This window comes from Poecilia mexicana, unplaced genomic scaffold, assembly GCF_051168715.1.
Source record: "Poecilia mexicana isolate PSO_F unplaced genomic scaffold, ASM5116871v1 scaffold_17, whole genome shotgun sequence".
NCBI classification, from domain to species: Eukaryota; Metazoa; Chordata; class Actinopteri; order Cyprinodontiformes; family Poeciliidae; genus Poecilia; species Poecilia mexicana.
In genome coordinates this window covers 17,635,481-17,659,609 of record NW_028263386.1, presented here as the reverse complement: position 1 = coordinate 17,659,609, position 24,129 = coordinate 17,635,481, and the positions used below count along the sequence as shown (strand labels likewise).

Below are 24,129 nucleotides of genomic sequence, written 5' to 3'. Positions count from 1 at the left end.
TTATCAATGCATGCCACACAAAGCGTAAGTGGACATTAAACTCTAAATGACACCATTGTGATAAGACAAAACTTACAATGAGAATGCAGTGTCACACAGTTCACAATTACAATATCTCAAAAAAGAAGGTTGTATGTTATGTCATTTAATAGATGCTACATGTGCATTTTATTTTCAAACTTAATGCAGCTATGACCAAATGTACTGACTCCTAAACTATCATTGGTACAAGTCAGTGTTGTAGTACTCGAGATCGGTCTTGGTCTCGAGATCATTTTTTGATGGTCTCGGTCTTGTCTCAGGCGCCGAGGAATCAGCATTTTATTTCAAGACCAGTCGAGACCGCAACTGTGAAAATATCACTAAACGCAGTGGTGGGAAGTAAACTTGTACAGTAACGAAGTAACGAAGTACAAATACTTTGTTACTGTACTTAAGTACAATTTTCGTGTAACTGTACTTTATTTAAGTAGATTTAATAATGGATACTTTCTACTTTTACTCCACTACATTTTACAGTAAGTATCTGTACTTTCTACTTCACTTCTACAAAACTGTTACTCGTTACATCCAAGTCGCGTTGCTCTTTTTGTCCGTTAAAATATGAAGTTCAGGGACTTAAGGTGGCGCCGTAAAATCCGAGCAATACCGTGACTTAGTGTCTGTTGTCACCCATCGCCTCCACCTTTACTCGCACGCGGATCTCCAGACATGCGCAGTGGTTTCCTCTGAGCTGGAGAAGATATAATAGCGCTGCATAATTAGATATGGCAACATGTAAAATAAGCAGCACTTCGCTTTCACAGACGGTGGGGACTTCGTCCAACTTTTAGCGGAAGGAAAGCTTAAAGAAAGGTAAGCTATGTGGACGTGATGCTAGCAAAGCTAGCTGTACTGACTGAGACACACATGTTGCATCTGCGATGATTAAAAGTTGTCACTCATGAGCTGAATTATTGTGTGGTGGTGTTGACTGAGGTGTCGCAAATATGGGACAACGCTGTGACCAAAGTCTGCATTGATATGACATTCAGAAACGATCCGATTCTTCTGGACGGATCTTTATTGATTAAATTTATTTCAGCTCTAAGTATTTAATATCTAGGCGTTTTATGGGAACGTGGATCTTTCAGATCAATTTGAGAAGCAATTTTGATAGGTAAAACTTTTTTTTGTGTCACGTAGCGCAGGGTGGTGGTCTTGACTTGGTCTTGGGTTGGTGGTCTTGACTACAACGCTGCTTCGTGGCTCCTCGGTTGCATGTCCTCCCCTGCCCACCTTCTTTCCATCCCGTTTCTGCTGGATTTCTTTAAAAATAAATGCCACTAGTGGCAAAAAAAGTGAAGTTCATGCTATGTTATGACAGGACACAAGATGTTTCCATCCCTGAAATTATGATGCATAGAATCACATATCTAAGTCTAAACTAATTTACAGAGAGTAAACATAATAAAACATGCTTTATCTGTGGCATTGTTCATTAAAATGACACATTTCTAATGTATTAAAATTAAATACGATCGGTTCACTTAATGATATTGTATTAGGGATTAGGTAATGCATTCAGCAAGTACTTTTACTTTTAATACTTAAGTATTTTTAAAAGCCAGTACTTTTTTACTTAAGTACAAATGTTAATGTGGTAGTTTTACTTTTACTTGAGTGCATTTTTGTCTGTGTATTTGTACTTTTACTTAAGTACATTTTTTGAGTACTTTCTCCACCACTTACGAAACGTACTGTCCAGTTTATTTGTTAACATCTTTGTTTTCAGTGGATGCAAAACTCACCGATTAAAATCCAACCAATAACGTGACTTGTCTCTGTTTCCCCCCGGCCCCCTACCTTTTACTCGCACGCAGCGCTCCAAGACATGCGCAGTGGTTTTCTCTCAGAAGACGTCTGTCTAATCGTCAGTAATTGAATAACGCTGCATAAATCATAAGAAATCCGACGGCCACAGCTAACTCAGCAATGCTTCGCTTTCACAGACGGTGGGGACAACGTCTAACTTTTTTCGTCATTTAGAAAAGAAGCTCAAAGAAAGGTAAGCTCCGTTGTTGTGATGTTAGCAAAGCTAGCTGTATAGAGACACATAAGCATTTGTGATTAATAAAAGTTGTCACTCACTGCGCTGAATTGTGCGGAGATGTTAACTGACTTGTCGCATATATGGGACAACGCAGTGTCAAAAGTCTACAATATAGTGATGCGACATTCAGGAACAGTACGATTAATCTGCTCGTCTCTTTACTTATTAGATTGGACTGGAGTGTGGCTGAGAGCCGTTGCTCTATCAGATTACCATACACTGTCAGAATAGCAAACATGCAGTGAGTACCATGCCTGCGCATGCGCATTAAGAAGTCCAACGTCAGAGAAGTTGTCAGTTCACCATAGGCAACAAGTTATTACAAAAATAAGTAATTAAATTGTTTTCCATGATAACTATATGGATATACATGCGTTGTCGTGGTTTCAATGTGTATTTAAAGCAGGGTCTGGCTGCAGCTGGAGTCAACTACAACACACGCCCGTGTAAAACTCATTAACCTACTTAACTGCTAAGTCAGAATGCCATACAACTGTTAATAAAGTGTATGATGATCTACGTCATGATTCTATGTTGCTATATAAATAAAATTATATGGTTATGACGTGTCTGACAGATATAGCCGTGAGTTTGTGCTAAGCGTATGACGATCTGATAGCGTATGCCAGTGGTTCCCAAACTTTTTCTCCTGGGCCCCCCCAAGTGGTTTCCAAACTATTTCTGGGCCCCCCCCATGGCTTACAAATAGCTGTCTGGTTGAACGATATGTGTGAGCGAAGGGGGTGGGAGGTGGATTCTTAGAAACTCCTTGTTATACTCAGTCAGTTATTGTCAGAAGTTTGTGTAGATCACTTAGCAACCTTGTCCCTTTAAAAGCCCTTTCAAATTAAAAGCATTGGTCAAAAGGTAACAAATAACTCTTGGTTAAATGAGGAAACAACTAAATACTAATAAAGTAATTTAGATGTCTAATTTCAGAAAGTATTCTTAAATGTGATTCTCATATTGATTTTTTTAGTGTTATTATTTTCAATGAATGTCCTCATGTTTGATTCATAACATTTCAGATAACTTCTCATTTAACCTAATTGTAAATAGTCTTAGTGCGCCCCCTCTGGTTGCTTCATGTAAACTATTCATGTTCTGAAGGGATTTCATAAAGCTCTGCTGATTGTGCCACTGTGGGAAACCTGGCACAATACCAATTTGTTATGTCAAGAATATATGTTCAAAGGTTTTAGTCAAGCAGTATTTTATTAGATGTAATGTTCAGATTTTACGTAGTTATTAACTGATACCAACAAGTTAAAAGAAAAGGCAATTTTGAAAAAAAAAAATACAATAAATGTAGATCAGAGCTGGACACACAATGTGCCAAAGCTTGAACTTTATCTTCTACTGATTCAATATTGTTTGTGGTTGTGGAACGTGGGGGAAGCCGGAGTGCCCGGAGTGAACCCACACTAACACGGAGAGACATTTCCCACCGTGCAGTCCTTCTTTTTAATGTTAAAATGTCCAATTCCCGTTCCCACCAATCAGCCACCCCTTTTTAAATCTAATTTATTGGAGATATAAGCTGATGTCTACTCTGGTTGGTCTTCAGATCTGTCTTTAAAGTGGTGGAGACATGATGGCATTAAAGTCTTTTTGATTCGCCTCCACAGCGAAATCTTTTTTTTGGGCCTCTCTTGTTTACAATCATTGTTCTGCTCTGCTGACTCTTCTGCTGCTTGGTGTTCAGATTTCTGAGGTGGTGTTTTGATTACATCTTCCAATAATGTAACCTCTGACTGTGGAGGGGATGGTCTCTGTTTTTCCATTAGGTCACTCTCCCCTTCTGTGGAAACCGTTTCTTCTTCGATTGCTGCCTGTGGTTTACTGTCATTTGAATGAATCTCATTTTTAATGTTAACTGTCGGATCCCCAATTATTTCTGGTACTGAAATCTCTTGTTCACTATATCCTACAGAAACATTTTCTTGACTGAGGGTTTCCAAAGTAGAGGCAGCTTTCATTGCTGACTCTCTACTGTACTGACCGGCAGATCTCTCGAATAGCTCGCTCTGCCGATCCTGATGCTCATTTGGTTGGGTTTCAGAGGGCTGTTCTCTGAGCAATGGAAAGAGCTCAGTTTGGGTCAAAATTGTTTGATGATCAGGTTTGACCTGATAGCTGGTTTCAAACACATCAATCTCAGTTTGGGTCGAAATTGTTTGATGATCAGGTTTGACCTGATAGCTGGTTTCAAACACATCAATCTCCGTTTGGGTCAAAATTGTTTGATGATCTGGTTTTACCTGACTGCTGGTTTCCAACACATCGATCTGAGTTTGGGTAGAAACCGTTCGACTGACTTGTTTTTCTTTATAACTGGCCTGTACAGCCATGTCCGTTTGTACTGAATCAGATTGATGACGAACTGTTCTCCGCTCTGTGTGTTCTCGTATGTCTCTCTGAATTTGATGAGAAAACATTGAATTGCTGCTTTGTCTTCTCTCTGAGTCTCCGTTCCTCATCAGATCTTTCTGATATCCAAGTTTAGCTTTTAGTTTCCAACTTATACCAAACATCTCGTCGAGCTGTCTCATTAAATATTTCTGGACTCTGATATACTCCATTTCAGACTCCTTGAATTTGGCAAGACATGTACAATTTGCTTTACTCGCTGTTTGATTGTCAGGAACCTCGGTTAAATTTTCTCTTTGATTATTGTCCCTGGGCTTGTCCATAGATGGACATTTCTCCCCGTTTTTATCCAGAGTTTCCTGTGGTTTGACAGAGTCCTTTTTGGTGACTGGCTGTGCTGTAGAAATCCCTGTGTTCTTGCAATAACTTTCCTTTCTAAAGGAAGCTGCCTCGTCACGTTCCTTTGCTGGCATCGAAACGTTTTGTGTTTCGATATTCTCAGGAAAAATCTTACATTTATGTGAGGCTCTGAGTTGGGGAGCATTTTCCAAAATGTCTTAATTCTGCTGCTGGGCAAACCTGCTTGATCACTTTGCTTTTCATTCAGAGGACTATTACTGTTGACACCATTTTCAGTAAAAAATGTTGGATCAATACAAGCGTCTGACTCGGGGAAAGATTTCCAAAGCAGTGGCTTCTTCTTGATGCGCTTCGTCTTTCGTCTTTGTTGTTCCCGTTTTTGATCCACTTCCTTCTGTGATTCTGTAATGGATTTGTTTTCGATGACCGGCTTTGATGTAAAATTCACAGGTTCCTCTTTATAACTCTTCTTCTCGTTGGACTCACTCTCAGGTGGTTGTCTGTCCCCTTTTTGATCCACTGTCTGAAAAGGACAAGAGTTCGAGTTGATTGGTGGTTAGAATTTTATGCTTTTATGTAGTTGAACGGTATATTTCTTATTTGTGTGTGTTGTGACATGCTGCACTTACTGTTTGGGTCTAGCTGTTTTTTGTTTTGTTTTTTTTCTGAGAGAAATTGTTTTATTTTGAAGAACTTTTGCATATAATGCCAAGTGAGCCACATCTAAACTTTTGGTTTTTGGTGATTTTTTGTTTTCAAAGCTGAGTTCACTGTTGTCAGAGAGAAAACTAACAGTTTAACAGAAAAGGCATAATTTTATTTCGGTATGTTTTTTGTATCTTTTATGTCTTGCCCTGGGCTATTTTTTATTTTTTTGCCTCCGTTCTCTTGTAGTTTAGGTGCAGGATTCATCTATCAAAAAAATTGTTTTGTTAAATTTTCAACACAAATCTTTGTCATGATTTGGGGTTTGGTGAGGTGAAGGAGAACGCAGACAGCACCCAGGATGAAGGTGATGATGATGATGATGATGATGATTTAATAATAAATCAGAAAGCGCTCCAGCACAGAATAGACAAACAGGCACCAAGACGTTACACGACGTAAGACGAGGATCAGACAAGGAACACAGACAACAGGAGGGACTAAATACACTGGGAGGGTAATCAAAGAAACGAGACACAGCTGGGAATCAATCAACAGGGAGGACAGGACATAACAGACTCACAGGGGAACAGGACACAGAAAAACCAAGAAATAAATACACTGAAAAACACAGATCACAACAATCTTTAGTTTTATTATAATAAAATATGTAACTGAAAAGATGCTTTTTATTGACTGGCTTAACTGATGCTAGTCAACGGAAAAATAGAGTCAAGTGACAATATAATTTTCCATGTGCTGACATGTTGGATGCAGACAACTGATAACTTTTAGAAATATTCAGAACAGCGACTTGCGGTCAGGGGAGGCACGTTCTGTTCCACAGTGAGATAATGCGTCTAACTGCAGAGCTCAACGTAGCGAACATTGCAGTTTACCGGACAGTTTTTGGTGAATAAAAAAAAAAGGAAAAGGAATAAATATTCCTGAGGTTTATATGTAACAATACGTGGTATGTGTCTGATAGACAGTGGCATGAACAAAGCTGAAGAAAATCTTTTCTCCGCGCCAACAGACCTAATTTTAAGGTTAAATCTACGTGTAGAGTCGGAGTCAGCCCAAGGTATAATCAAACTAAGCTACATTTTAGGGGCCCCAGACTATCACGACTCTCCCATAAATACTTTAATTTAAACAGACAATCTAAAATGTTTATTTTTATAGAGAATGATTTTACCAAATCAAGCTATCAAATTTTGGTGATTTCAGCATTGATAAATTAAAATATTTTAACATCTAAAGGAGCTTTTCTTTTTGAAAGTGTACAAAATAATCTTCTCTTAGTGTGATTCTTGAGTTACCATGGTTACAATCTGATGCCATGAGTTTAACATTTGTGTTTCAGCTTCAATTTGTCCATAAACTTGCCTCAGCAAATAATAAACAATTATCTCCGACTGCTTTAAGCTTCGCCCAATCTCCCAGATTCCACCACATCTGGATTAAAACACTGTTGCTGGTGTTCTGAACATGAGGACAAGCTCTATATCATGTTCTGCTTGGGCCAGTCTTGTGTACACAGTGCATTTCCTTTTCAGGAACATTTACTGGAATAACTGTAGTTTCTCTTCTTTGTTCGCTCTTGAATACTTTAATTCCGCCTTCAGGTTTTCCTTGAGATTATAGGTTTCTTCCTTGCACACATCCTATGAAAGCTTTGCAGTCTGCTGCTTGTGGAAACATGCATTCTTCCAGCAACAGAGCCTCCCAGATGTCCTGTGATGATGCAAAGTTTTATGATGGCATCTTTTAGCATCTTATTGTCTGCGCTCAGGTGAGGAATAGTTGCCAGTTTTAAATGTTCTCCATTTATGAACCATCTTTACATCCTTCTTCACTTAGTCAATTCTCAAAATTAGCAAAAAGTGGGCATTGTGGCAATTCTGAACCCTTGCAGGCAAAATGTGTTTTTATATCAAGTAAAACTAGTCTTTGTTAAAACAAATTGGTCGAAGTAGTTATTTAAGTTTGCACACTTACTTTTACCAATTAGAAACCTGAGGACCAATAGTGCCACTCCAAAGAGCAACACCAGTTTTTACACATATTGTGCATAAAACATAAAGCTAAAAACAGCCACTTGTAACAATGATAATAAAAATGTGCAGGTTTCTCAACAATATTATCACTACTTACCCATTATTTATTAAGCTAACAAATTTACCATCAGCAATAGCTACAATATAAAACAAGGAAATTAAGTAGAGACAGACGCAGTGCAAACTGTTAAGAGCTGGGATTTTAATAAAACAGAAAATAATAATAATTAAAAAAATCAACAATAACAAGTTCATGAAAATTTGATCACATATTCCTGATTAAAAACAAAATGAATCCAGAGCCGGAGAAAAGAAAAAAAAAAAAAAGAAATCCATTCAATAAAACACCTCCTCATTTAGCAACGCTTTGCATTCAAGCACACGTCTTTCATTAACCGTACTGCTTCACTAATACACGCTTCCGACTGGTAAATATCCTTACAAAAAATACTTCTTATATGTGAAAATATATCTGTACAGAGTCAACACATACTGAAAGGAATGCATGATGTAAAAATGTAACGGTAAGGTAAAGTGAAAAGCACTGACAGTGACAGTGTAAAAACATCTCAGATCAGACGCAACGACAGTGGAGTAGGTCTGAAAACCGCTAGCGCAGGCGAGTTCGTCCTTGTATTTACAACAAAATCTGATCGCAATCTGCATCTAACAGTGAGAACACAAAACACATTGATGTGACGTTTTAGTTATTTGGTCACTCTGCAGCATAGTCAATAGTTAGAACTTAAATTACTGCACACACTGATGACACTGAGATCTCCATTTAGTTCATAACTCGTGGTAGTCTGGTCAGTAATGCTGTTGAGGGATCAGATTTATTTTTTTTTTTTTGCATCTGTAGCACAATAAAAGGCCCCAGGAAAAAAATTTAAAAAAACAACAACACACTTAAACATGATAAATTACAAAAGCTACTCAAATGCTACCAGGAGCTAACTTGTTTGTTTTCCTATGATATATAATAAATGTAACTAACGTATGCGGTGGACTGTGTTGTGTTTCGCATAAAACATAACATGCTATTCAACGTATCTCAAAAGCTATATTGAAGTAAAATAAATTAAAAGCCTATTGCAGGTGTTTTCCAGAACCATTTGATGGCACTCCATACACTTGTCATTAACACACACTTTTGTCAAACATATCCATTCTCCACTTGAGGTGTGCTTAACTCGCTGGTTGGCACTTCACTGTACGTGCACACACAAACAGAAATAAAACCTGTTTATAGTGTTGTCAATCACATGTACAGAGGCAAAAAACGACGACAACAACAACAAAAAAGAACATGCCTGTTAAGCAGCTGAAGTCACATCTGATCACAGACAGGCAGCGATCCGCGAAGGGGAACCTAATCTGATCTTGGACCTGTGTGTTACGGACAACAAACGGACGTTTTCGGCAGGCGCAGCCAAAATGACACCAACACCCACTGTGCGTCCATGTGACACAGAACAAGCATAAGGCTACACATGATCGACGAAGAGAACCCAAAGTGCCTCTGAGAGGCGTGACATTCAGTGCTTCAGTGGTTCAGCTTGGTAAGGCATCGGCTCACCTGGTATCTTTTCTTTCTTTTTTTTTTTTTTTTTTTGGCACATGAGAACATTGATACACATGCTGACAAGAACACACTTGTGCCACACTGAAGTAGTGTCGTAGCCAGCTCTGTATTAGTTTTATGTGTGATAATATATTTCAACATTCCAGTTGAGATTTTCAGGAATGGTAACTGGTGTCCCTCGAATAAATATATATAAAGAAATGCACATTTTCTTCTGTTTGTGTCAACAGAGCTTGTCCAGGTGCACCGCCTTCACTTGGCTCTACTTTGGGTGTTTTTTGGGCGTCCCCTGCTTCTTGGTTTGCCACAGGTGGTTGGCGATGGTGATGGCGTCCACGCTGGCAGACATGGTCTTAGCCGGGATCTTGCTGAACTGCTTCTTGTCCGAGTTGTACTTGTACAAAGTCTCAATCATCTTGGGAGTGATGGATTTTGGGCCGATGCCGGCCAGTTTGGCGATGTCCTCCGTTTCGGGGAAATACGTGTAGACGGACCTGAACTGGCAGCCGGAGTCACGGAACAACACCAGGAAGTTATTGGCTTCCGATTTCTCCATTTCCTGCAAGAGATTGTGCATAAGAAACCTACTTATTAATGACTCTTAACAGTCGCTGATAGCTTCCTGGTCAATGACATTAAGAAAATGAAAATCACTCCAGGTGTTTTGCTGCTCGTAAGTTCTGATTAAACCACCAAATGACTAGTAAAACCCATTTGATTAAGTTTATTCAATAATTTCTTTCACATGTGTCTAAATTTCCAAAATATTTCTACATATAAGGCAATATTTACAGCTTGAATACAAGAGCTTTTTGAAGAATGAATGCATGTTGTGGGGAAGGTCGTCCAAAATTATATGAAATGGGACTGGAGACTGATCAGACCATCAGTCTGCCTGATCTTTTTATGCTATCAGAATAACTCGGTATAAGTAAAAACACCCAAAGAAATTGATCTTGTGTTCATATAACTTAACCTGTCAGAGTTATATGCACAGAAATAGAGCTTACATCAAGTATCTTGTTTTTCTGCCCTTCGTTGACTTTGCCAGCGAGGCAGCAGTGAGCCAGGGCGTTCTGGATGATGTGCTTGTTGGACTTGGCACTAGGCTCCTTGTACAATTTGGGTCCTGAGGGAAGAAACAGTGAGTGCAAAAATTACACATCCGCTGGATATGTGGACCAAAGACAGGACTCTACATTCCTCTCCGTCCTTACCCGTGTACTCTGTGTTGGAGGGAGTGGAGGAAGTGGTCGAGTCGTTTTCCCAATCTTTCTCTCCGTTACGACTGCTGGCCGAAGGACAAGAGGAAAAACCCTCCGCAGAGTCTGGCCTGACGGCAACCAACAGATAAACGCAGACATAACGACAACCACGTACGACATGTCACCACACGGCGCACACAGAGACATGCACAGAAACACAGAGAGACGGGTCAAAGCGAGATCAGACGTTGTGACACAGTTCTCCAAAGTCTGCCTGTTGTCTTGCGTCACGTCAAAGTGAAACGCGCGGGTGAAGCAGAGCCGTGTTCAACCAAGCAAAGCAAAGCGGCTGGCTTCATGGTTGCAGAGAGAGTTGTGAAGGAAACGGCAAGCAAACAGCTAAATCATAAAGCAGAGAGCAAATGTGATACAGAGAAAGAGGAGGAGGCGGAAATAGCTCTTGCAGCCTGCGTCTGATGGACCACTCCGTACTGCAGACAGGAAATTAACCCACATTTACGACAAACTTTAGCCCAATACAAAATTATAGTGAAGCTGCAGCATGTCTACACAGAATCACGTCTAAAAAGAGCTTTGATTTAATTTCAGAGTGTTACTAACCTTCCCTTTCTGTCTTTGGGGGAGCTTAAAAAAAACGGGATATGAGCTGAAGCTAGTTTGTGGCCTCTGAAGGACGCATGCAGGGCAGAAATAGAAGAAGGAGGAGACAAGGGGGAAAACAGAATCAAACTGTGGACAGTAGAGTTTCCTGTGGATCATGGAGGACAAGAGCCTCTTCAAACACATTCCCGACGAGTATCATCAGGGTAAGAAATCAACTTAAGGTGAGTACAGGATTTATTAGTTTAACCTGTTAACCAGAAACAAAAACTAATTTCTAAGTCGTTTTTAAACTGATTAGCTAATTATTAGCTTGTAGGCAGTTGCCACCAATGACAAACTTCAAGATTTTATTGAGATCTCATGCCACAACCAACACAAAGTAGTGCAAAATTAAGTGCAAAAATGATACATAGCTTTAAAGTTTTTTTTTATTTTTTCAAATAAAAATAAAATAAACTGTAAGTAGCATTTATTAACAAAGTTGTGTGGAAGTCTAAAGAGTAAAGGAGATGCCCTGGTCCATTTGCACTTCGTTTAAAATCCTACATATGGAAGAATGCTAACATTCCATGTAAATGCTCAGTAGCTTCAGTGAAGCATGGCGGTGGCAGCATTATGCTGTGGGTTGGTTTTAGGAAAACCTGGTAGAGGGCGCAAAGACTTGAGAATGAGGTATAGGTTAACTTTCTAACAGAACGACGACGCTGAAAGTGCAGCAAGAGCTACAATTCAACGGTTCAGATCAAAGCATATAGAGATGTTAAAATGGCCCAGTCAAAGTCCTGACCTAAATCAATGTGTGTACATGGTAAGACTTAGAAAAAAGGTTTTCAGAGATTTTCTACATTCTGTCTGACTGTGCTATATTTATTTATTTTTTTAACAAGAATGGACAAAGTTTTTAATGTGCTTTGTTGTGTTATACTCACTCTAGTGTTGGTCTATTGCATAAAATCTCAATAACATGCATTTACTGTTTTGGCTTAACATGACAAAATGCGAGAAATTTTGAGCGAATACACACTTTTAGCAAGGCACCATTTCTTCATATTAGATTTGTGAGTCTCAGATAAATTAAGGCCTAGTCAGTTTGTTTCTTACCTGTTGTTCTTCCTGTTATCTGGCTGGTTCCTGTCGTTGTCAGCCAGATTGAGGGACGCCAAAGAGACACTTGAGACAGAGAAGCCCCGAGGACGCACACCTGCAGTGCAGCAGCACACAGAACCAGCACAGATCAGCATGTGTAGCTCGGTGGGAACATGTATGTAACGGCGGTTTGGGAGTCCTTCACCTGTCGTTCTCACAGGAGGTGTAGATGACTCCATGATGTCCCTGTGGATGGACTTGGGGCGCTGCTTTTTCTTCAGACTTCCACTTCGAGGCTTGATGACCTCATCCATGTCCTCCATCAGCTTGAGCTGCTTCCTCCGCAGATATTCGTTCTTGATGTACTCCCTCCTCGCCTTCTCTTCGTCCTTCTTCTGTTGCTCCTCCTCTGCCTTTAGCCTGCACAAGAACAAAGGAAGCTTGTAGCGGAAGACCGAACAGAAAAGCTGAAGACAAGAACACTCTAGACGGAGCGTGCGTGCGTCTGGACACCATGTGATGCAGAGAGGACACACCGTGCAGCTTCTTTCTTCTGCTCCTGGTCCAGCTCTTGTTGTTGCTTCCTCTCCTGCGTTTCCTTCTCCCTCCGAAGCCTCTTTTCCAACAGAGCTGCTTTCTTTGCCGCCATGTCCTCTTCTCCCTTCACATCATCCTGGTGTTGAATGAGAATATTTACACACATAAAACATTCAAGTTCCTATTTTAAAGTAGAGCTGGACGATAAATCAATAATATGTATCATGAAAGATGTATAGATACGTCTAATACAATGTTCAATAATTTCACTGAACTCCGATCCTGGACCACACAGCATTCTGGGGGATGTAGGCAGAGGAAAGGCTAACAGTCAGTTAAGTGAGGGTGGTGGCATCAACTCACTCGCCTCGCTGGTTACCTAGCAACAGCCTTTTGAGTAACTAGAGGCAGTTTCAGGTTTTGCCATCCTGCCTTATAACTGATTAAACATAAAAAAAATAAAACTTTTCCTCATAGAACTGAGGAAAGGTCAAGTCATTAGTTTGGCAGTTTTTCAGAGACTTAGAAACTAATTAATAATTATTAATATAGACTAATATGAAACCCTCCTATTGTGTGACATTTTCCAGTCATATCCAGCCCTATTTTAAAGGTTATCCCAGGCAGAGGAGACAACTAGAGAGACAAAGTGTATATTTCTATCAATTTAACCTTGTAGCTCAAATCAAGAGGGACGAAGGATCAGACGTTTTGTACAAACGCATACCGATTGTCTCTTGAACTAAGTTCAGCCTGTTTTCTCTGCTTTCGTCTTCTTTAGGAGCAACTAGAACATTCAGGGCATGTTGCTCCAACTCACCTTAAAGAAGAATCCGCAGCACATCTTTTGGTCGTCTCCATAACTTTCTCCTCCTTTCTCTCCGTCCTCTGTGTTCTCCGGACCCCGGCCACCAGGAGGCTTTAGCCAGGACAGCGGCACCTCCACTAGGTCCTTCTTTTCCTGTTTGTCATCTTGACTCTGGCTAGCAACCCCACCTTTGCTCTCTGAAAGCGGCTGGCACAAAACCTCTGATGTCTTCGACTCCTCTTTAGATTCTGTCCTCTCCTTCAGGCCTTCATTCGTCTTTCCTTTGCGTTCTTCCTCATCACTGATCTTTACTGCCATTTCCTCTTTTTTCTTAGACTCATCTTTTTCACCCTTGAGCTCTTGGTTGGGTCTCCCCCTGACGCCCTCGTCGTGACTCAGGTAGGCAAACGAGCACTGCTGGGTTTGGCTGGAGCTGAAGCGCCTCAGTCTGGGCAAGCTGTCCACTGAGGTGGGAGGGTTGAGCATCCGACTGATGGGGGTGACCTTCAGGTCGTTTGGACGGGGAGTCCGAGGCGTTCTGGCATGAAACGAGGCCGGCCGTCGTTTGATGCCTGCAGGCGAACGGTTGGGGGCGCGTGGCGACCCGGAAGAGGACAGGATCGGGGACAAGGATCCCACCGACCCACGGCCCGATCCTCTGCCTGTCACGCTGCTGCTGCGCAGCTCGCGGAGCTGCCTGTGCGGAAAAAGAAACGAAAACGGTAATGGGGAGCTAGCATTTCAGTCGCCTCCTCAGTGAATCTGGCGGTAGCCGCTTACCTGTGCGGAGACGGAGCAGGAGGCGGGATCACCCAGGCCTGCTGCTGCTGGTCTCTCATGGCCATGATCTTCTCCTGCTGCTGGGCCAGTCGCTGCATCTCAGTCTGCAGGAAGCCCAGCGACGTGTTCAGCCTTTCAATGGACCGTGTGTATTCTGCAAGGTCGACCTCTCCAGGGGTCATGCCTGATCATCGCCATCAAACACAAGTAAATACAGAAACCTGTCACCATTTCCAAAACCAAAATCAGAGGAGCCAATAAAAAGAGAGGCATGCCAATGTTACCTACCCCCACCGTCTTCGCAGGGAGATTTGGGAGCTGCTCCATCAGGTTTGCATCTCTCCACCCGCTCCACGCTGTCCTCCTTTGAGGAGGAGATAGGCTTGGATGAAGGTGTTTCTGCCCCTCCGGAGTTCTGGCTCAGAGGGGCCGTCACTCCTTTCCTTTTTACTACATTCAGGAAGGCTGTTCTTCCCATTTTCTGGCGGTGCCTTGTGAAAGCTGCCTCTACCTGGAAATTGGGATGAACCCAGAATTAGATGTAAAAATTCACACCATCGGTTTTGTCGTGATGCAAGCCTGCGTACCTTTTTCTTTTGGGCTTCGATGGCTCTGCGTTTTTCTTCAAGTTTCATCCTCAGCTGAATCATTTCTGAGGCTATGAAGTGGGAGGGGTCTCGAGGCAACGGGGCAGCCGGAGAAGGCGACGTGATTGGCAGGGGAGGCGTCGAGAACTAGGGGCAGAGAAGCAGTGTTGATGCCAAATTTAATTTATTTCTCATCAACATATTAGAGAAAGCTGCATTTCTGTCTCTGCAGAAGTCGCAGTGGTTGTCCAGTGGTTTAATTTATCAAAGAAAAAAAAAGATATTTGAAACAACATAGCGCTTAGTGAAAATACTTATTAAATTATGAACTACTGATCAACCATTTTCTAGTTCACTTTTTCCAACCACAACCAAGACTGACTGCTGCCAATCAGAACCGGCATAATTAAGAAGTCACTTAAGTAGAACCTTTCTGACAACATGAAGTAGGCAAATGTAACCTGCACAAAATAATCAACCCGTATTTTATTTTTGCGGGTCAAACTGATGGTATACTTTAAGTTCCGGGTCACAGGTGAATTCGGATCTCCATTGCTGTTGCTGCTGTCACTGTGGTTAGCTGCTTGTGTTGGCGTCTTCTAAAATCACAGAAGAATACGGCTGGATCGAGCCCTATTAACACAGCCGAAGGATTATATTTGGTGTTTTCTGGCAACCGCTCGACGACGAGTCGTTTGTTTTACGTACTTTGTTTTTTTTTAATAGAAATGCGATCGCGACACGCCCACTCAATATATGTATTAGTGATTGAAAAATGATCTGATTGATTGAAAGGTCATTCTCTTTTTGTTAATTGTGTGGCCGAATAGATGATATAACCTCAAAATGTTAAATAGGCCCTTTAAATTCGTCCTTTTAGGATACGTTTAGTTATTTTCCATTGATTTTGTTGATGGCCTATAGAACAAAGGAAAAACAATTGTTTATTGAAACAATAGTGAAGTCAATTAAGTTTAATTGACTCTCTCAATTAAACTTAAATACAACTTGAAAGTGCACTTTAATTTGATCTGTAACTTTATTTGGATCTGTAACATCAATGTGATCTTTAACTTGAAATTCATTTGAATGATTCCTGAGAAATACTTTATGGAATATAGCTATATTTTTTTGTAATTATTGAATGTTTAGTTATTTTGGATAACAGTTTAAGCCTGTTTAAATGTGAATGCTAATTTGTTTTTATTTTTATTTATGACATTGTTTAGTTCAGGTTTTTTCCACCCCTGTTTCAACCCAGGATGGAGAGCTACCGGATCGCTGCAGCTTTGCGGTAGGACTTAAATGAACTAAACTACTTTATGCATTCTGGACCTATTGGCTTGGATCATGGACTAAAAACAGTCAGATTATTGATTGATGGATCATTAATCACCCTGGATTCAAGAACGGACTTAGAATAGAAAAAAAAAAAAACTCTTGGGTGTCATCAGGTTTTATTGCTTTGTTGTTGTTTTTGTTTTTCTTCTTGTCTTTTGGTTATATTCATAGAAAATCACTATTATTATAAATATTATTATTGAATACCTTCTTAAATATATGCAAAAATATAAGCTTGAATACAATAACTTGAACTTACTTTCTGTCTAATGGTGGTTTATTCACACACACAGGCTCCACAGCCGAACCTTTCTGACTGCCTATTATATTTGGCCGCAGTCGGGCGCCTAGCCTTAATTAGCGTTACACAAACGGTCACATCATGCCTCAATGTAAAGAAATTCATGAAAGAGAAAAGGGTCACAAAGTCTAAGACTTTGGAATCAGAATGGTTATCCACAAATGGAAAAGACATGGAAACAGAGGTGAACCTTGAAGGAGTTAAATTACTGAGAGAATGCATCAATAGATCCAGGAGAACACGCACACAAAAAAACAATAAAACAAAAATCTAAAACACTGTAGGCCTCACTTGCTTTAGTTAAAGTCAGTGTTTAACATTCAGCAGTAAGAGAGACCATCCATAGTTTATACCCGCTTATCCATGCGCAAGGACTGGTGCCCATCTCTAAAACAAATAAGGGACAGATCAAAAATGGCATCCATGAGAGAGTTCAAAGCCAGAAATGACTAAAAAGAACCTAAAGGGTGTAGCGTTAAATCTTGCCGTAAATTTAAACACTTTTTAACAGCATCACATATTCTGAAATGTCTGAGGAGACCTGATAGACAGAATGAGTAACAAACCTGAGAGGAAGTGGTTCTGGCCGATTGTGTGTAGGGGACATTGAGATCAGAGCTGTCTGGAGTGGTGGTTCCTCCGCTGCTCCTTCCCTCCAACTTCCTGAACTTTTGCTCTGCAAAGCTGGTCATCCGCACCAGACCCCCACCTGACCCGCCCGATGAAGAGGCAGGACTGCCTGTATAAGACCTGGGGATGGTGGGCGCAGAGCTGGGACAGGGGCTGCCTCTGTCACCTCTCTGTCCCTGTTCGCCCTCAGGGTTGGCTTCCACTTCCTCCTTGTGTTCCCCTTCCCTGCTCCTCTCCTGCTTGCCAGGCAGAGGACACGACCTCGTCATGGCCTCGCAGTCTGGATCTATATCCGAGTAGTCCCTCAGAGACGAGGAGTCCTCATCCAAACTCTGGATGTCCTCTGTCCGCACATGGATGCCTGTGTCGACTTCATCTGTGGAGGCAGAGTTGGGGTCTCGGTCGTTCACCCGAGCCTTCGCTGAACCAAAGTCGTCTCCGGGAGCTTGAGCCCCTGGAAGGTGTGACGGATCTGCACCATGCAGAAAAAAGCCATTGTCTCCATCTCCAACAGCGAGGCTGGCATGAGGCCGTTCGGTGTCGTGGATGATCTTGAGGGCCTCCTCGATGCTCGGAGGAGTCGATGGGCTGACGCGGGCGGAGTGGTTCCCTTGGTACTTGGTGGGGCTGCTGTTGTCTGGTAAGACTCCATTGGGGCACCTGGAGAAAAGATCCAGGTAAGTAGAAAGTTGAGGACAGTAAGAGTGAATATTGAAAAAATGATTGCTCTATTCAAATGTTTTCGATACTCTCAAATAACAAAAACTTCCAAAGGTTTTTTTTTTTTTGTATGTGGCCAAGGCTCACGTGTTTGTTGAAGTATGTGTTTACCAAGGTGCCACCGGTGATTTTGTAAAAAAAAAAAAAAAAAAAAATCTTTGAATTGTATGGAGGTAGATTTGTAATCTTTTTGCATATCTTTACCAGCTGCCTGTGTTTGTATTTAGCTTCCTCCAACTTGTTTTGTCCTTAAAGTAACCAACAAGTAAGGCTTTCATCTTTTTCCAGTGCAACGCTCTGCTGGGAAAACCTGCATCCAGGGATTTACATGGGGTGTTTTTTTGAAACCTGACACCAAACCAAAACATTTTTTTCAGACCAGTTAGCACTGGATATCGAAAAGCTAATATAACTCCACCTTGTTTTGTTCTTGTCTTAAAATGGTCTAACTACTCTAAAATTAGACTTTTTTTTTTCCAGATCTGTACACTTTGAGTCACCTGATGCTCATTGTCAACTTTGATCGGTATAATTAAGCAGGCACTCCTTTACCTTTCACAGCTTTTATTGAACTGCAGGTTGTTACATTTATAGATGATGCAGTTAAACTGACAGTAAAAGTCACATTTAAAACCCATTTTCCATCCACACCTGCTTTGGCTCTTAATAGAGAAAGTGTTGTTCCGTCCCAAAGGTTTGTGGGAAGCAAAGTTGTCGTCCTCCTCTGGGATCTGTCTGCCCTGACCGTTCACGTCGACCGGCGTGAGGGAGAGGTGGCGTTTCATGCCTCCTCTTGATGCATAATGGACTTTGAACCCCAGACCATCAGTACTGGCTGAGCGGGTCATGGCGCAGGTAGAAGGAGCCTCAAAGGGGGGCAACGTTGCATCTCCATCCAGAGGGATCTCAAAGGAGATTCCCCGAGAGGAGGATCTGAAGAATGAGAAGAGTTGTCAGTGCAACAGGAAAGAAACCGACGGCTATAAAATGTAGGTCCCTGGAGGCTTGGCTGATAGCTTCATATACTCACTGTCTTTCTTTGGGCCACGTCCCGACACAACCGTCAACATAGGACATGGAGGTAGATCTCTTCATTAGGCCTATTACACACAGAGGAACCTTCTTAGTCTTGCATGATCTAAGAAATTATTTGTTTTCATTTAAAAAAAAAACATAGCAAATGAATCTCGGGGGGTTACAGAAGAATAGAGATGATATAATGGGTTTTAACACGTTTCACAGCAGTTTCTTTTCTCGCTTGTATGTTTGTGCTCCATATACGTCATCCAGACCTTAACCCCAGAGGTATTTTGTAAATTGATTACATTTTGCACTGCATCCTTAACAGCTGCACTTTATTTCATTTATTTGCAGTGTGGAGCTGTACACAACCACCAGGGGGCATCTGACTTCTGAACAAAAATCTAAACCTGCACTGATCAAATGGCCTGCTGCACAAAGCCGTAATGTTTGTTTCTCAAGACAAAGTAATGATATCTGGTGGCAACATCAGTTGAAGGAGTGACATTTAATAGAAAGATTTGGTAAATCACAGGAAAATCATACAAAAAGAATCATGGATTATTGCTGCTGCTGTTCAGAGTCACCTGAATAGATTTGCAGCTTCCACTTCTTTATGACTTCTGCACAATTCCTTTGAGGATCGAGCACATGCATTTCCACCCTCGTCATATCCACGAAGCTGTTCTCCTAACACAGAGCATCGGCATTCTTGTCGTCCCACTTCACTGAGCTGACACAGTGTTACGCTTTTCCACAAAACCCTCCATGGCATCAATCAATCCACTGCAGTTTTGTTCATTCCCAAAACTAAACCGCACTAATTTGTTATCTTATTACTCAAGAGGAGCACCTAACAACTGGACCGCCAAATTAATGACCTATTTAAAGATTTTTTTTTTCTTTGCCAATACCTAATTTTATTTCTTGAGGGACTTTTGAAATTTTGTAGTGTGTCACAAAATCCTGTCTGTGCATTAAAAAAAAGGGTCAGATCACTTATTTGTAATACAGACGTGTTTATGTAGCTACATTATCTCATAGAGAGACACACACGAAGGAACAAATTGCTTCAGACAAAAAGTATAAAGATGGCTCGGTTAGCTTTCCATTAGTCTACTAGCAACAGTCAGCAAAAATACATCCCATTGACCACATTAATATGGCAGATCATATTTAATCCTACCTTCAGCTGTGAGGTTTTCTGGACTGGGAGGTCTGTCTGCATAGTTCTGTTTGACAGGACTGGACACAGGAGCCATATCTCTGCAAGACGATACAGGCTCACAGGCTGCATGGCAAAACAAGACAAGTCCTCCACATCATTAGTCAACAACTGGCATTCAACACATGGAGAATATCACCATCATCAAAAGGAACACGGACTGGACCGTACCGTTGGGGTCGAAGACTCTGGGCTGAACAAATGAGGGTTTCACGACCTCGAACCACCAGAAAAGCTCAGCCATGAACACCAGGTAGTTACTCTGAAAGATTACACACATCTTTAAGCTCAACTCGCACATGTAACATCTGGATTTTTGCTGCTGATTCCCTCTGTACATCTCTGTAGATATCAACAAAAATCAAACCAGCTCTGAGCATTTTGAAAGACCGCTGAGGTCAAAGTCATCCAACCGGTGCTGGACTCAGATGGACGAGTTCATGTACTTGACTATCTGTGCATGTTGCACGGCATGGCTGCTGTCATGTCAAACCCAGATGTGGCAAAAAAAAAATATGTGAAGCTACTATAAGGAGTCTAGTTTATATGCAGTATCTTGCAGAGCTATTCAAACCTATCAGTGTTTCATATTTCATCATGTAACAACTGTCCTGTGTTTTACTAGGATTGTGTGTAGTAAGACTAATTTTAAATGGTTGTGGAGTATAAGAAAAGGAAACATGGTGTTTTTTAAATAAATACAAGTCTGAAAAGCTTGACTTGCATTTGTATTCAGCTCCATATAAGCCGATAGTCCTATGTAAATGTAGTTCAAGTGAGTTCATTTAGAGGTTAGTAAATAGTGCCTGCCTGTGTGTAATACTGTATATTCTCAGTGTAAATACAGCTATTTGTAAGGCGGCCCTGTACGTCCTATGAAAACGTGACTGAGCAAAAATGATTAGTAGGTAGCTAATGATAAAAAAAAAAAAACACTAATTCATTAAGCAGATCTCAGATGTAATTTGTAGACATATAAACACTATCTTCCAATGCGATGTGTTAAACCGTGCACAAATAGTTAAGATTCTGTGGACAGTGAATCTGTGGCAAACAGGCAGCTTGCCAGAGTCTTTAAAAACCCCACATGACTCCCTGTTGCACCATAAAACCAGCATTCAGTCAATGCACAGAGTGGTGAATGAGAAACGAAGGCAGAAGAAGGAAAGCAGAGCGAAGGGTGTGTGAGGATGAAAAGCGACTGGTGTGTGGCGTCACAGAGAGGAAAGTTCCAGTCAGCTCGAACTGTGACTTGAATCCCGAATGTTTCTACCCACGCTCTCTGCATACTATTTACCCAACGCTTGCTTTACTGCTCTGTACTGTCTGAATGGCACTAAGGGACTCCTTGGGTTGTACAGGAAAAAAACAAACAAACAAAAAAAAAACTGAGATTTTTGTCTGAAACCTTACATCTGCAAACTTTAAAGACGTTTCTTCAAAAACAAAAAGAAACATAGCAGGAAGAGTTGGGTCAGGACTCTTGAATCTGTCCTCTGTCTCAGTGGGATGAGATCAACAGAGAAGAAATGCACACTGAGTATTAAACTTTTCCTTGCATGACTCAGTTTTGCCTTGGTGTAATTTCCCACCCCAAGTCTCCTTCTTCTCCCCCTAAAAAAAAAAATCTCTCTTTTTGTCCCTTGAGTAACTGAATCCTGCATCATAAACACAGACCTTTCCACATCTTCCCCATCTGTTTCTTTAAACATCAGCGTAGTGGAAGTTCTTACCTTTATGGATGCATGCGTGTAGAGCATGTCCTCCAGGCTGAAGTGGCAGCAGCGATTGAGGTTGTTCCTGCAAAACTCCTGCACCAGCTGGAGGTTGTACAGACTGTCAGCCAGAGACATGGTCTCCTTGAGGCAAATGTCTGCTCAGCCAGGGGAGGGGTCAGACACACACACAAAGGGAGAGGGAACAGCAACACCAAACAGGAAGAGAGGAAAAGATAAGGTTCAGCTTATGGTAAAACACAGAAGAGAATAAGAAAAAAAAAATAGAGGAGATGCTAAATGTCTTTGCTTGATTCACTCCAAATCTTTGAGACAACTCCAGACAAACGGCATTCAGCTCTTTCTTCATGATTCACCAGCATTTTTACTCCTTGATGTTTCACAACAGCCCTGGCATGTGTAGGACATTGTAGTGAAGGAAACAGCTGAGGCTTATGGTCGCTAATTTATGCGGTGTGACATCATCTTGAACTGTGCTTATTACTTATTTTAGGGACAATCCAGCAGCAGGAGAACCTGCTTTAATGAACCGTGGCTTGTTTTCACATCTGGTTCACACGCTTGCCTGCGAACTAAATCTAACCTGAGGAGTTTTCAGGAAAGCAACACAGCGGCTGTTTATTTTTGAAACTGCGGCCTGATAAGTAGCCGTCTAACGGCTCTCTGTAACGTACAACTCCTGACCAATCACGTCTCTGCCCGGGGCGTTTTTTTTTTTTTTTTTTTAGAAATCAGATGGGCTGTGAGGAAACGCCTCTTTGTTTCTTCGCCCACTCCCTCTTAAAGTCACTTCTGGGTCATATCTGTACTGTAGTCATTCCTTAGTCATCATCCTGACTGTGGTCTGCTGTTGATACGTAACAAACGTAAAAACGACACAACAAAAAGGTCAAAACCATTTTGAGTATCCGGTAGAGTGAGGGAAAAGTCAGGAAACAAGACTAAAGTGGATGACAAATACACTCTTTGTTTCAAACACCCGATTCAAATGTATTGTGTGGTCGTCATAGGAACAGGAAGAAAGTATCCATTGTGCTACATATAGAGGCTCTCTAAACAGTGCACACTTTACCAGGGAAAGAAAATCATTTCAAACCCTGTCCCCACATATATTGTGGAGTTCATTCTTTTCAATGCAATTCAGAAGCAAACATTTCTTAGTGGGAAAAAAGAAGAAGGAAACAAAAACATACAATAACCTTGTTCTGCCCTTAAACTACTTGGTTAAAGCACCTTTTGATTCTGTTTCGCCCTTCTTCTTCATCTACCAGCATCGAATATCTTGACTTAGTCCACTCTGCCTTGCAAAGATCCTCCTGTGGATTCTAGCAACGTTACTCCAAAATCTTAATTATCCCTCAACGAAGTTATCCTTATGTTTATCTTGGAAAAAAAAAACTACAAACCTTCATCTTAGATTTCTATGAATCTTAAGGATTTATTCTGATGTGTATTTAGAGTTATTCATAACTTACATTCACCTTAGCAAAAATCCCAATTTTATCTAAGAAAAATGGACCCCAGAGCATAATACTGCCACCACCATCTTCTACCATTGATGCGGTATTCTATTGGTCATGTGTTATTTGTGGTCATGGGATTTTAAAAGAATCACAACAATTCATTCTTTTCTTTCCAGATAAGATCTCTTGTTTTGTGCAGTTTAATGAACAGGAAATCATAGCGCAGACAGATGTTTGGGTCTGGGCACCCACCTTCCAGGCGGACGGCCTGCGGGCAGTAGAAGTGCAGCAGGGCAGCGAGGGCGCAGCCGTCTGTGTTGTCCTTCAGCAGGTTCTCCACCAGGGGGAGCGACGGGACATTCTTCTGGGCATGCTCCCTCCTGTACCGGGCCTGAAACACCATAGCAACGACACAGAGACATCACCTTCATGGATCGCCAGGGTGGATATGCAGCGGTTCTCTTTGACTACCGCAGACACACCTACTACTGCATGCACAGCGTGATTACACACAAGTCAAGGTGTTAATCTGACGGTTTTCAGGCATTCATCTGACGTAATGCAGATTATACTGAGCATGCAAATAACACGTCTCTGGCATTCACTTCAGATTTCTTTTTAAGGAAACGACTGGAACAGTTTTGCGCTCTCTGTTGTTTTCTCTCTTTGAAAATATTATTCATTAAACTATTAAACCTCCTCTGAAACATTTTTTTTGGGACTAAAGCCGTCAAAAATATGTGCAGTGGTTCTGTAGCACACTGATCATGTGATTTAGGGTTTAGGGCTTAATAATGATATTTGTATTCTTCCTTTCTGCAGGTTTCCTTATGCGATGCTTTACACGTGTGAAAACCGCAGGGACAACAAACCACCGCATGCGCCTTCAGGGCGTCGGCGCTCCCTGGGAGCCCACGAAGAGATGCTTTCTGATGGCCGCGTTTTGTAACCGAC

At 41.4% G+C, this 24,129-nt stretch overlaps 1 protein-coding gene across 2 annotated transcripts in view; it reads right to left on the bottom strand.

The window, feature by feature from the left end:
• Window positions 1-7,709: 7,709 nt before the first annotated feature.
• The window catches only part of camsap2b (calmodulin regulated spectrin-associated protein family, member 2b), a 33,910-nt gene continuing 17,490 nt past the window's right edge, over window positions 7,710-24,129 (bottom strand). Inside the window, exons 5-22 of one of the 2 annotated variants that reach the window (XM_014984773.2) lie at window positions 23,428-23,566; window positions 21,710-21,849; window positions 20,148-20,238; window positions 19,938-20,042; window positions 18,762-18,831; window positions 18,383-18,664; window positions 16,948-17,671; window positions 14,740-14,886; window positions 14,441-14,663; window positions 14,153-14,336; window positions 13,385-14,069; window positions 12,564-12,700; window positions 12,233-12,447; window positions 12,043-12,142; window positions 10,939-11,004; window positions 10,330-10,445; window positions 10,123-10,241; window positions 7,710-9,671 (exon numbers count right to left, since the gene is read on the bottom strand). In XM_014984773.2, the coding sequence (XP_014840259.2) occupies window positions 9,375-9,671; window positions 10,123-10,241; window positions 10,330-10,445; window positions 10,939-11,004; window positions 12,043-12,142; window positions 12,233-12,447; window positions 12,564-12,700; window positions 13,385-14,069; window positions 14,153-14,336; window positions 14,441-14,663; window positions 14,740-14,886; window positions 16,948-17,671; window positions 18,383-18,664; window positions 18,762-18,831; window positions 19,938-20,042; window positions 20,148-20,238; window positions 21,710-21,849; window positions 23,428-23,566 (3,840 nt within the window). In that variant the 3' untranslated portion in view covers window positions 7,710-9,374. The remainder of the gene's footprint in view (window positions 9,672-10,122; window positions 10,242-10,329; window positions 10,446-10,938; window positions 11,005-12,042; window positions 12,143-12,232; window positions 12,448-12,563; window positions 12,701-13,384; window positions 14,070-14,152; window positions 14,337-14,440; window positions 14,664-14,739; window positions 14,887-16,947; window positions 17,672-18,382; window positions 18,665-18,761; window positions 18,832-19,937; window positions 20,043-20,147; window positions 20,239-21,709; window positions 21,850-23,427; window positions 23,567-24,129) is intronic. The other variant, XM_014984775.2, reaches the window with a different exon arrangement.